The 13,149-nt window shown below is 44.0% G+C and overlaps 1 protein-coding gene across 1 annotated transcript; it reads right to left on the bottom strand.

The window, feature by feature from the left end:
• Positions 1-1,967: 1,967 nt before the first annotated feature.
• On the bottom strand, positions 1,968-5,966 carry LOC125550209 (tubulin beta-8 chain). Its single transcript, XM_048713153.1, has 3 exons — positions 5,491-5,966; positions 2,994-3,263; positions 1,968-2,910 (listed from the first exon to the last, which is right to left on the bottom strand). The coding sequence occupies exons 1-3, from the start codon at positions 5,882-5,884 to the stop codon at positions 2,237-2,239; spliced, it is 1,338 nt and encodes a 445-aa protein (XP_048569110.1). The 5' UTR covers positions 5,885-5,966; the 3' UTR covers positions 1,968-2,236.
• Positions 5,967-13,149: the final 7,183 nt, after the last annotated feature.

Raw genomic sequence — 13,149 nt, 5'->3', positions numbered from 1 at the left:
GTCCAGAGATACCTCTCCGTCATACGGAGTGACAAATCCCAGTCTCGATTCGTGTCAACCAAACACCTGTATAGCAACCCAGTTACGTTGTGACATTTGGTACACCCAAAGCATTCCTACGGTATCCGGGAGTTGCACAATCTCATGGTCTAAGAAAATGATACTTGACATTAGAAAAGCTCTTAGCAAACGAACTACACGATCTTGTGCTATGCTTAGGATTGGGTCTTGTCCATCACATCATTCTCCTAATGATGTGATTCCATTATCAATGACATCCAATGTCCATGGTCAGGAAACCATAACCATCTATTGATCAACGAGCTAGTCAACTAGAGGCTTACTACGGACATGTTGTGGTCTATGTATTCACACATATATTGCAGTTTCCAGTTAATACAATTATAGCATGAACAATAGATAATTATCATGAACAAGGAAATACAACAATAACCATTTTATTATTGCCTCTAGGGCATATTTCCAACAAAAATGTGAGACAACCGCGAATTTGACTCAGGGTGACACAGGGCGACGGTGAAATTCCTTCAAGTTTCACACAGACGGTCATGAAATAGTGGTGATGTTGAGTTCAGGTAACTCTTGGCGTCCAATATGTGAGTTGTTCATTTTCATGCAGATTAGTTATCGGTGTGTGATGGCGTTGAACGGATTCTCCGAAAGTTGGAAGCACAAAGTAGAGTAATGAGGAACTTAATTTTTCTCGAGTGTTGACTGCGAAGAAGACGAGAAGGGACTACAGTTGCAGGTGGAGTCATGTGGAGTCTGAGAGTAGCAGCGGTGCTCATGGCGTATCTCAAGTCCAATGTACATGGAGGTTCGACGCACGGATGAATCCAAGATGGTGAAGAATATTCGCCAAGGTGGAGTTTGTTGGAGTTGTGTCGAATATTATTGTATAAGTTAGGTTACAGTTGGACTTGGAGTCGTACGGTGTGTAGACAAGATATGGAGTCGTGTCCTAGTAGGACATTTGTATCTTAGGCCTCTCATATATAGCGGGGTAGACGCACGATGTAACATATGCCAACATAATAGCACGGGCACGCGGGGGAGCCGGCGGCGTGTGCCGGCACCCGGGCGGCCGAGGTGCGGTATTGTAGCGGTATCATGGGGAGGAGCGCCCGTAGTCAGGCCCCGGGGATGGCCATATGGTGAACCTCGTTAACAAATCTCGGTGTCATGCTTGTGTGATTGCTTGGTCCTCGGTAGATCGACGGAGCGCCTCGGATTTATTCTAACAATCCATGTCTTTTCCCTCATAAACCTCAGAAGCAGATGCACCCCTGCGGACATCTACAACATTGCCACGGTTTCCCCCTCGACCAACCGAGTCAGAGTTCCAGGTAGCCCGCAAATCTTTGAAGATCAGCGACTTGGGGGAACGCACTCCATCTCCATGTTTTGTGTATATATAGGTGGCTGATCATGCCACAAACGATGCACTAATCTAGAAGCAGTTCATATTTAACTCGGAAAACCAGACCTCTCTTCTCCTTCCGCTGTCCTTTTATAAGTACAAACATGTTTCTTCAGTTGCTTCCAAATATCCAATATTAATCTCACCCGATTGTAATTACCAGCAATGTCTTGTCCACTAATTTCCAGAGCATAAAACTCACCCACCTTAATACCTGCCTTCACCAATGGTTCAAACCCGTCCGACAGATCATGGATTTGTATCCATATTTAATTAGCACATTCAGTCCAACCGACGGCGCCTTAGTGAATCCATCGTACAGAGCAAACATAACAGGAATGCGACGGAAGTCCATGGAGCACCCTCCGTTACCTTGTCCCAATCCCTGAGGCATGAGAACTGCATCGTATATATAGAGCTTATCTCAAAGCGATCTGAACTTGACGTCTTGCGCAAGATCCCAGGTGTTGCGCTGGTTTAAGTAGACATATTCCTAACATAGCAATATATGCTACAAGAGAAGACATGAGTAATCCCAAGTGCTCAATTAAGCAAACAGATTCCAAGTAACCTGAAGTAAAGATGACAACTGAAGGTTCGACGACGACGAATATATAAAGGTAGCACGAAACAAGCATACATACAAATACAGGCCAACACGACGACAAGATATTACGGTATAATACTACGTACTAACGACATGATGAAGAGTAGATATATGTATATATGGCTACTCAAACTCGATTGGCAGCACAAAACCAAGTACGCGAGGAATGGACGAATGCATGGAAGGGATCAGGCTTGGTCGGCGGCGGGCTCCTCCTCGTCGTCGTACTCCTCCTCGGCGGTGGCGTCCTGGTACTGCTGGTACTCGGCGACGAGGTCGTTCATGTTGCTCTCGGCCTCGGTGAACTCCATCTCGTCCATGCCCTCGCTGGTGTACCAGTGGAGGAAGGCCTTGCGGCGGAACATGGCGGTGAACTGCTCGCTGACCCTGCGGAACATCTCCTGGATGGAGGTGGAGTTGCCGACGAAGGTGGAGGACATGGCGAGGCCGACAGGGGGGATGTCGCAGACGCTGGACTTGACGTTGTTGGGGATCCACTCCACGAAGTAGGAGGAGTTCTTGTTCTGCACGTTCATCATCTGCTCATCCACCTCCTTTGTGCTCATCTTGCCCCTGAACATGGCGGACGCCGTGAGGTAGCGGCCATGGCGCGGGTCGGCCGCACACATCATGTTCTTGGCGTCCCACATCTGCTGTGTGAGCTCCGGCACCGTGAGGGCGCGGTACTGCTGCGAGCCCCTGGACGTGAGCGGCGCGAACCCCACCATGAAGAAGTGCAACCTGGGGAAGGGGATCAGGTTCACCGCCAGCTTCCGGAGGTCCGAGTTGAGCTGCCCCGGGAAGCGCAGGCAACACGTGACGCCGCTCATCGTCGCCGAGATCAGGTGGTTCAGGTCACCGACTGCATCATGCATTCATTCACCAGTTAAGCTCAGTTCTACATATCGTATCGTGCGCAAGGGATGGATGGATCATGGGGCTTACAGGAAGGGTTGGTGAGCTTGAGGGTGCGGAAGCAGATATCATAGAGGGCCTCGTTGTCGAGGACCATGCACTCGTCGGCGTTCTCGACGAGCTGGTGCACCGACAGCGTCGCGTTGTAGGGCTCAACCACCGTGTCCGACACCTTGGGCGACGGGAACACGGAGAAGGTGAGCATCATGCGGTCAGGGTACTCCTCCCGGATCTTGGAGATGAGCAGCGTGCCCATGCCCGAACCTGTGCCTCCGCCAAGAGAATGGCATACTTGGAAACCTGCCCACCGACCAATGATGGTTAGCAATTCATTTCAGGAGAGATCGCACTCACTGGACTGAAGAAATGATCTAGGGAATGTGTTCGGGTTTCCTAACCCGATCATGTGTCTCAGTTTCCCTGTCAAAAAAACTTGATAACAAGACAGACTAACTACTCCTATCCAATCAGGGGACTAATAATGAAATACATCTCCCCTGGTCCAACATCATGTGCCTAGTTGTACATTATTACTGAAAATCAGTATTTTTATTTATTCTGCTGCTATGATTATGAATTTATGATTAGGTTAGGTGTACTAAAATCCACAAATCTCATATCACATAAATCTGAACTTTAGCAATGCAAGTACACATAATTAACAAACTAATCAAGCAAGCAAAACCGCATCTACGGATCTAACCAACAACCATCCGTCCACTGGGTCTGGCAACAGCCTGTCTGGGTGTCCCATTCGCTGCAGCCAACACCGACAGTATGCCGTTCCTTGATACCGCCTTTCATGTGGTGTTAATTAGGTCATACAGCATTGTCGGTAATCACCCGCATGATATATACATGTAGTGCTACATTATTAGTGTTGTGATGATCGCATCACCCTTCACCAGCAAAAAGATGATGGCGACATGAGATGTGATGCGAACAAATTGTATGTATATTGGCATTGATGTAGTCGTATCTTGACCGAAAAATGCAAGTTCTTTGCCCCCTGAACTTGTCAGCACTATTTTTAAGTTCACATTTTTACAAACGAATAGTCGATGGCTAGGTGAATTTGCGACGCATGCTTCAAAATGGATTCAAAATTCAAATGCTGGGTCCTTCCCAGCCCTCAAGGGGACAAATGGCATGCAGACAACATAAGCAATGCTGCAGCTAAGGTCATGAAAGAAGATTTCAAATCTAGCATACTTTCAGAACCTTCACGACTGACATCCTTACTTAGCAACAGTTTTCTAGCAGTTGCTGGCTTGATTGATCATTGAACTGAAAAAATCAGCACTCAAGTTGAAGCCAGGTAAGCACCACATATATATATATATATATATATATATATATATATATATATATATATATAGTGTTACTATTCATCAATCAGGTTGCAGAATAAGTTATTCTTCACCCGAGGTAATCTTACGATCATTTCATAATTAAATTACATTTCGAATTCAAATAGTTACATTCCTATTAATTCACTACGTAAAATTTGACATAAGAAAATAAGACAAGAAAATTTGCAGTTTATGTGTATTTTAGACTATGTTTTTATGTTTGTAATTTTACATAACATAAAATATTTTTTACGGCGATTATATATTTTCTTACTGTCTCTTTTTGCGTCGGAAATAAGACAAAACTTACGGAACGTAAATTTACGATGCATTGATGGTACAATAGAGGGGGTGAAGAATAACTATGCCTCACCCAGGGTGACGAATAGCGCGACCCTATATGTGTGTGTGTGTGTGTGTGTGTGTGTGTGTGTGTTATACTCTTTAATTTCCCAGCCAACTTGATCCCAAAAGCATATAATTGCCATTGGAAGTCAAATCAGGCAATATAGGACGATAAGCTCATTATTTGAACAGATGAAATAATGCCGTGGCGTGTCAGTACTGAAATAATCAACAACTAAATCATGGGTAGAAATGGTACGGTCATCTAACCATGTCAAAAAATTAGGTTCACCAAATGGTAGAGATAAATCACGTGATCCGTCAACTGAACAATATGTTGGATCCGCAAATTATAGACCCCAACTGGGAGCACCGAATCACAATCATGTTGGATCGTCCCGGGCTGCTTGTAAATGCTGCCAAGTTGGCAGAGTTGTTTAGTGTTTAATTACCATGCAACATACTACTCTGGCACTCTGCTGGAAGACAGCAGAGTCTAATAAATGAGAATATAATTCTGTCCTTAATTAACCAGAGGAGAAGAACAAGCAACAGTATCAAACATTTTGGATCCCACGGTTCCGATTATTATACCAAAAACGATACCGTTCCACGCTAATAATCTGGTAAATTGTGGATCACATTCCCCATTATGATCCAGGCAATTTTACTAGTATATGAATATACGGTTACGATCGAAATGTTAACGATGCCAATTCTGTTTCAGAAACAGATCCAGGGAAATGCAGATAAAACTGAACAAAGAGAATGCGGGGGGGGGGGGGGGGGGGGGGAGGGAGACGGTTGGGCAGGGGCGTTTGATCATATACCTTGGAGGCAGTCGGAGTTCTCGGCCTCCTTGCGGACGACGTCGAGGACGGAGTCGATGAGCTCGGCGCCCTCGGTGTAGTGGCCCTTGGCCCAGTTGTTGCCGGCGCCGGACTGGCCGTAGACGAAGTTGTCGGGGCGGAAGATGGCGCCGATGGGGCCGGAGCGGAGCGAGTCCATGGTGCCGGGCTCGAGGTCCATGAGGACGGCGCGGGGCACGTAGCGGTTGCCGCCGGCCTCGTTGAAGTAGACGTCCATGCGCTCGAGCTGCTCGGGGGCCGTGCCGGTGTACTGGCCGGTGGGGTCGACGCCGTGCTCGCCGCAGATCACCTCCCAGAACTTGGCGCCGATCTGGTTGCCGCATTGGCCGCCCTGGATGTGCAGGATCTCCCTCATCTTGCGTCGATCGGATTGCGTCGCGTCGCCGGGTGGCTGTTCTTGGGTTGGTTTGTGGGGGGGGGGGGGGGGGGGGGGGGGGGGGGGGGGGGGGGGGGGGGGGGGGGGGCGACAAGGGAAGCGGGTGGGACGGACGGACGGGTCGTGGGCGCGTCTATATGCCGCGTTTCCAGGTAACCGACGTCCCGACCCCACCCACCCCTCCCTCCTGCGCTGCTCGCCACTTTCTGCAGTTATTACTACAGGTTGTATATATGGACCAACTGTTCCATTGCAGTTTCTCCTTTTCTTTTTGGCAAGTTATGCAGTTTTGATGACATGTTGGTTTGCTCATTTCCACTCCATTCGTATATTCGTTCACAAATACATGTTCTAACTCTTTTTGAAATCAGATGTGTGTGTGTATATATATAGACACATTTTAGCTTATGTATTCACTCATTTCAGTCCGTATGTGGTTCATCTTAAAATACCTAGAACATCTTATATTTGTGAACGGAGGGAGTAGTTTCGATCACAAAATAGTAGCATGGTACACAGTGGCGGAGACATGGGGGTGCCAGCCAGGGCCCCGCCCCCCGTGATTTAAGCCCGGAATGAGTAGTAACGGTGTTTTTTTTGCTAAAATGGTGTTTTCCATGGATTGGCCCTCCCTAACAAGGTTTAACAATACTTGGCCCCCTCCCCTAACATCAGTGATTTAAGCCCGGAATGAGTAGTAACGGTGATTTTTTTTTCTAAAATGGTGTTTTCCATGGATTGGCCCTCCCTAACAAGGTTTAACAATACTTGACCCCCCCCCTCCCCCTAACATCAGTGATTTAAGCCTGGAATGAGTAGTAACAGTGATTTGTTTTTTTTTTGCTAAAATGGTGTTTTCCATGGATTGGCCCTCCCTAACAAGGTTTAACAATACTTGACCCCCCCCCCCTTAACATCAGTGATTTAAGCCCGGAATGAGTAGTAACAGTGATTTTTTTGTGCTAAAATGGTGTTTTCCATGGATTGGCCCTCCCTAACAAGGTTTAACAATACTTGACCCCCCCCCCTCCTTGTCTGAATTTTCTGGCTCCGGCACCGATGGTACATGTACATGTATCACAATGTATCATATAATGTGTAAGAACTTGGTTTTTCTGTTGTCCAATGGAAAGGGGAACTGCCTAGTTATGTACGACAATGTGACTATAATACACACATGATTCCTGAGTGCACCTTTTAAACAGGTGCCAATAACTAACAAGAATAGAGAATTTGATACATACCTACATGTAAATTGACAGATGCAATGACAAGAACCACCTCGTGCCAAGCCCAAGGGGCAGCCTTGGTCCACTGGGTGGCAAACATGGTGTCGGAGTAGCTAGGAGCACCTCGGAGAGGGAGTGGCAACAATGTCAAGGAGGTATTGTTGCGACAGATGAGCGTGCAGTCGAAGGAGTTGTTGATAACGCTGAACCTGAGAGCGAGAGACACGGACGCGAGTGAGATGGGTAGCGCGGCAGTGATGCCCAACTATATAGCCAACCAAGCCCGTGAGGGTCAAGGTCCAAGGTGTGAGCCCATTATGCAGACTTCGGTAGGACCTGCAATGAAGTATTTATCCACCTTTAGTACCCAGACGTACATATTCCTACTTATAGGATCCAACTCGCATGTCTATAGTACCCAAACTATCACCTAGTCAATTGGGAGACAACATGTCCCCCTAAACAATGTGACTATAATGTGACTATAATACTTGGTGGGGTTTTTAACCTTGCGCTTATGAACATAGCCTTACTTGGTAAGTGGATATGGAAACTTGAGAATGAGGAAGGAATTTGGCAAGATCTTTTCAGGAATAAATACCTTAAAAAACAAACCATGTCACATGCATGTAAGAAACCTGGACAATCCAAATTTTGGAATGCCCTCATGGACACCAAAGATCTTTTATGTAGTTTATAGGAAAATTGTTCATAATGGGAAATCTACTAGGTTTTGGGAGGATCCATGGATGAAGGCCAAATCTTTGTTGTGTAATTTGATAGACATTATTCCGTTACTTTTTATCGTGATGTTCCTATAGATGAAGTGGTCTCGAGTGATTGCAAATGTATATAATTTAGGAGAACCATGCGTGGAGTTTTATTTGGAGCAGATGATCGCTCCCATAAACTCTTTTATTAGACTTCTCTCTATTTGATGGTAGATATACTTTCATTTGGATGCCTAATCCCAAAAAGTGTTTTACTGTCAAATCCATTTACCAACAAATGTATTCACATCCACCAGTATAGATGGGTGTCATTTCTTGTGAAAATTTAAGATTCCACCTAGAAATCGAGTTTTCTCATGGTTGATTTTGAAGAATGGCATATTAAACAAGGATCACCTGCTTCCTGGATCATCATGGTTGGTTCGATGAGAAGAAGTGTTTGTTTTGCATTCATGATAAATCTATTGATCACCTGCTTCCTGGATCATCAGTTTCTAGATTCATTTGGGGTGTTATTCAATGCGATTATGATTTTACCAGTGACTCCCTCAAACCATGATCAATGTTTAACTTTGATTCAAGGCTATCCTTTTGGTAAAAGGAAGATAATGGCAGTGGGGTGGTTACTGTCATTTGGGTAATCTGGAAAACAAGAAATGATGCTTCTTTTCAGAAGAAACAAATACCCGAATGATATTCGTACATCATTCATCTCATATGCCCTTATATTGATGATTGTGCCGGATTACAGAAGGAAAATGAGATGGTGGCTCTACAGCGGGCATCCAGAGGACTTGCGGAGGTGGGGGTTGTGGTGTTTGATCAAGCGAAGGGGTGGGCACCATTGGCGCAATGAATTGAAGGTGGTTAAAACACAAAATCTTGCGTTGTGGTGGCTCTTCTCAGTCTAATGATTAGGCTTCGGATGTAATGTCTGGCTTTCATTGATGTTGACATGTTTTAGATGTTTGTTGCATGGCATAACAATTTGTACACCGGAGTGTCATGCTTTTGTGTGATATGCGGAGCTTGTTTTGCATCTATGTGGAAGAGTTGCTTTCCCTTTTTAGTTTCTTTTAGACAATTGGATTTAGTTTGTAACATACGTGCTTGATGGTTTAGTTAATGAAATCAGGAGAAATCGCATTTATAAGAAAAATCATGTTTTTACATTTTCATCTTAAAATTTGAATCTATTGTATCCATTGAACCGAAAGTCCAAGTTAACTTTCATGTGCATATTCGTGTTCAATGCAACAAGCACTTTCGAATAAGATCAATTTTGAATACATTTAGACACCTTTTAAAAAAATTACCAAGTTTCAAATCTACAGATGAGTTGCGGATCAAACGGATCTTAGTGTCCATTATATTTCCCCTCACCCGCATATATACAGTAAGGAGGGTGGCTCCTTCGAAACGCGATGCAGATACTCTCACTTTGGACAATACCTTTATTCTCCGCAACTTGGACCAATACTTCCTCGTACAAAAAGAATGTAGTGCCGCAAAGGTAAAAGAAAACGAGGCTATATGATTCACACTGGCGGTCTTAGGCCTCCTTTGGTTCATAGGGTAGGAAAATCATATTAATAGAAAAAACATTAAAAAAATGAGATCACATGTATCTCAAATTCTATGAATAGAAATAGGAAAAGAGATGTCCTTTAATTCATATCATAGGATTTTTTTTTTCCATTGAGTCTAGGGCTCTAGGCTAATGTTTATTTTCCTATAAAATGTGAAGGATAGGAAGGATTTCTTCATAGAAATAGGATTCTATTCCTACAAACCAAAAGACTCTAATTTTTTTTCCTATACAAATCTTATCCTATACAATTCCTTCAAACCAATGGAGGCCTTAGTTTATTTCAAAAAAATGGCCTTGGTTCGGCCCCTTTGGCCTTTGCCGACCTCAAAAACAACATTGCTTGCCCGCATTACATGTAGCGGATGCATCATATATATTCCGCGTAGTCATCATCATTTTTGCATCATTCGGGCAGCATGGAGTGGTACGAGCAGCCAATGATTGTTGAGATACTCGTACAATTGAACATGCAGCACGGCACCAGCACATGCTTTGTCTGATCTAGAGTAACCAGATATGAAACAGCCTATTGTGATCCATCAATTATTTGCAAAATATTCGTATCAATGGTCGCAAGGAGGTCAGTAGTTATTTCACATGCACACAAAAAACGAGAGGAAGAAAACAAACACGGCCGTAGTAGGAGTAAGCACAAAACAGATAGTTTCAAATGAAGAACACACCCCGCAAAAAAATGAAAAACACAAAAAAGATAAGTTCAAATGAAAAACACAAAACAGATGGTCTATATCAGCGCAATGTTTCAGGCTCAGTCGATAAACGGTTCTTTAAGCAAGAAAGTCTTTGGGCGGCACACTGTGCCGGTCCACCGGACCAGGCCGGTCGAGCGCGAGCCCTACGATTGGACTGTGCGAAACTATCTGATGCGCTTTCTTTCGTTTCTCTTTTATCAATGCATGCGCACATGAAGGAGTCCCGCATTCACTGGCCGCCCGCGCTCACCGGCCATCTGAGCTCGCCCTCCGTCGTTCGTACTCGCCGGCCACCCATGCCAACCGCGCTCGGCCTCATCCGCTTGTGCTCGCCGTTCGAAGCACCAACGGTTGGGCTTTGCAACTTTGTTGTTGACCGGTCGCAGTTTCTCCCGCCGATTGGTCGCAGCAGCACCGAGCATCGTCCGCCGCTCCGCCACTGGCACCATTGTCGGCTCGCCCATCGGTTGAAGTTTTTTCTCTAATCGCTCGCAACTTTCGTCAACGCCAGTCGCAACTTTCGCCGTAATCCCGTAGCTTTTCGTGTGTCTCTGGTTGAAGCTTTTCTGTAGCCGGTTGTAGCTTTCTCTCACACCAGTTACAGCCTTTTGCTGTTGGCAGTGGTCGCCTCAAATTTTCGTCAACTCTGGTTGAAGCTTTTTGCAACGGTGGTTGTAGCATTGTTTGTCGTGGATTGCAAATTTTTGTTGTTGGCAGTCGCAAGCCCCAACTTTCATCAACTCTGGTTGAAGCTTTTTGTACCGCTTGGCATGAGTGGTTAGCTATCTCCAAAAAAAAGTCAACAACTGGTTGAAGCTTTTTGTATTCCAGCAAAATGACTCACTGGTTGTAGCTTAGAGCCCGAAAGAACCATTTTGATTTTTCACCTTTTCCCTTTTTGAGAATCTCAAAAAAGGAGATTTTTTTTTCCTTTTCGAGAAGCACATTTGTGCTTCACAAAAAATATCTGCAAAACTTTGAGGAAACCGGGCAAAAACTCAAAAAAAAAGGAAAAAAACTATCTAAATCCCGAAAATACGTATAGAAAAATAAACAAAACAAAATCCAGAGGGAGCGCCGAACACGTGACACGTGGCGGCGGCTCGCGGCGCACCACTTGACGCGCTCCCAGGCCACAAAAGTGACCACTGCATGAGCCCCGCAAGGGATAACTAGTAGTTAGTTGCTCTCTTCTTTTCTGAGAACGAAAATTCAGCCTCTTGATGTAACCTTGGGCCTACCTATTTGGCGGTATTGTAGAGCCGTGGACATACTCTGGATATGGGGAGCTCCTATCTGCCGCTCTCTGCGATAAACAACCGCCCCTTCACGCAAGATCTGCCCGACTAGGCTGGTCCATTGGCAACACGAGTGAGCGCCAGTATCAAGCGGGAGACCAGACGGAACAAAAAGGATTTCTAGCGAACCGAACCGGCAATATAGCAAATTGGTACCGCACCGAATGTTTTTCAAAAACCTAATGTACTTTTAGAGCGTGTGAACAACTTTAGATTTTTTTTTGTGAAATTGGGAATTCTAACGTTTTTTACAAACAGGAACAATTTTTTAAAAAATATATAAAAACATCTACAGGTTTTTAGAAGCACAATCATTTTTTGAAAAAATTCAAAAAGAAGAACAAATTTCAAAAAATTGTGCAAGTTCAAAAAACATGAACTTTTTTGAAATGACGAAGATATCTTGAGCATTTTTTTAATGAAAACATTTTTTAGTTATAAGATTTTATTTGAAATTCTAGATGTTATTTGGAAAACCAAACAACTTTTAAAATACAAAAAATGATTTTTTTTTTGTTTTATATTTGTGAACAGTTTTTGAAAACTCAAATACTTTTTGAAATTTGGTTTTTTGGAAATTTTTGAATAAAAAAAAGAATAGAAGAGAAAGAATAAAAAAACAAGTAAAGAAAACAGAGTAAAAACCCGGTTGTTCCCAACGGTACAGTATGTGTGCTACTCTTAAATTAGGCCGGGCCAAATAGGACCGCTCATGTGCGTTTTGGCGCCAATTTTACGTGGAGCACCTCAAATAGGAAAACGTGCGGTGCACCCGCCCTTTTAAGTGACGGAGCTAAGGGAGGACGAGCAGGATCAGGGCCCCTAATGATTGCTTCTTTCCCAAGTTATAGGTGTATGTCCGTTACAATTAGAGTTAGGATTAATTCCACCCCCCGCCCTCCCCAAGAGATGCGATCAAGTATTGAAGCAAGCCCACCAATGTAAAAATGGAAAGGGTTTGATCCGGTTTCAATGATGGCGCGTGACTCGCTACACATAGGGAAGCTTGTCGGTTCTGCAAAGGGCGGGGCGACAACGCGTAGCCAATGACCTAAGATATCTTGCCACACAGAAAAGTAAAATTGCTACATCGATCCTTCATTGTTTGTACCGTGTGATAATACTGATCCATATTATAATTTGGATCGCAACAATTTATCAATTTTGATGAAATTAGTGAGTGCACTGGTTTCTTGATTTAAGCCCACAAATTTCATACCCTAAATTAGATATGATGCACAAGTTCAACCACTCAGATTTAATTTGTCTAGTCATGAATACAACAAAACATATATTGATTTTATGGGATCGTTGCTCCAATCTCACAACGGTGTCCACATTAAACTTTCAAAAGTGTTCAAGATATTTGGCATGTCGGTTTTTTTTCTGTTTTGATTGTCAACTGTTCCCCCCCCCCAATACCCAAATTCTGGCTCCACCAATGACCCTTGTAGTGCTATTGGTGCACCAGACAACTAAAACGCCCTCAAGTGTTTGAAAAATGTGAAAATAATTTGGACTTACACAAAAAAATATCTACCACGCCAAAAAAATCATATTCAATTTAGACCTAGAACTCTAAAAACAAAAAAAGTCAAATCACATTATGAACAGTACCCATTTTATATTGGGCCATAAATTTGGCCCATTAACACAAACAATGCTAAATTGTTATTTTTGTT

Source organism: Triticum urartu, chromosome 4, assembly GCF_003073215.2.
Source record: "Triticum urartu cultivar G1812 chromosome 4, Tu2.1, whole genome shotgun sequence".
In the NCBI taxonomy this organism is placed as follows: Eukaryota; Viridiplantae; Streptophyta; class Magnoliopsida; order Poales; family Poaceae; genus Triticum; species Triticum urartu.
This window is presented reverse-complemented; position numbering and strand designations above follow the sequence as displayed.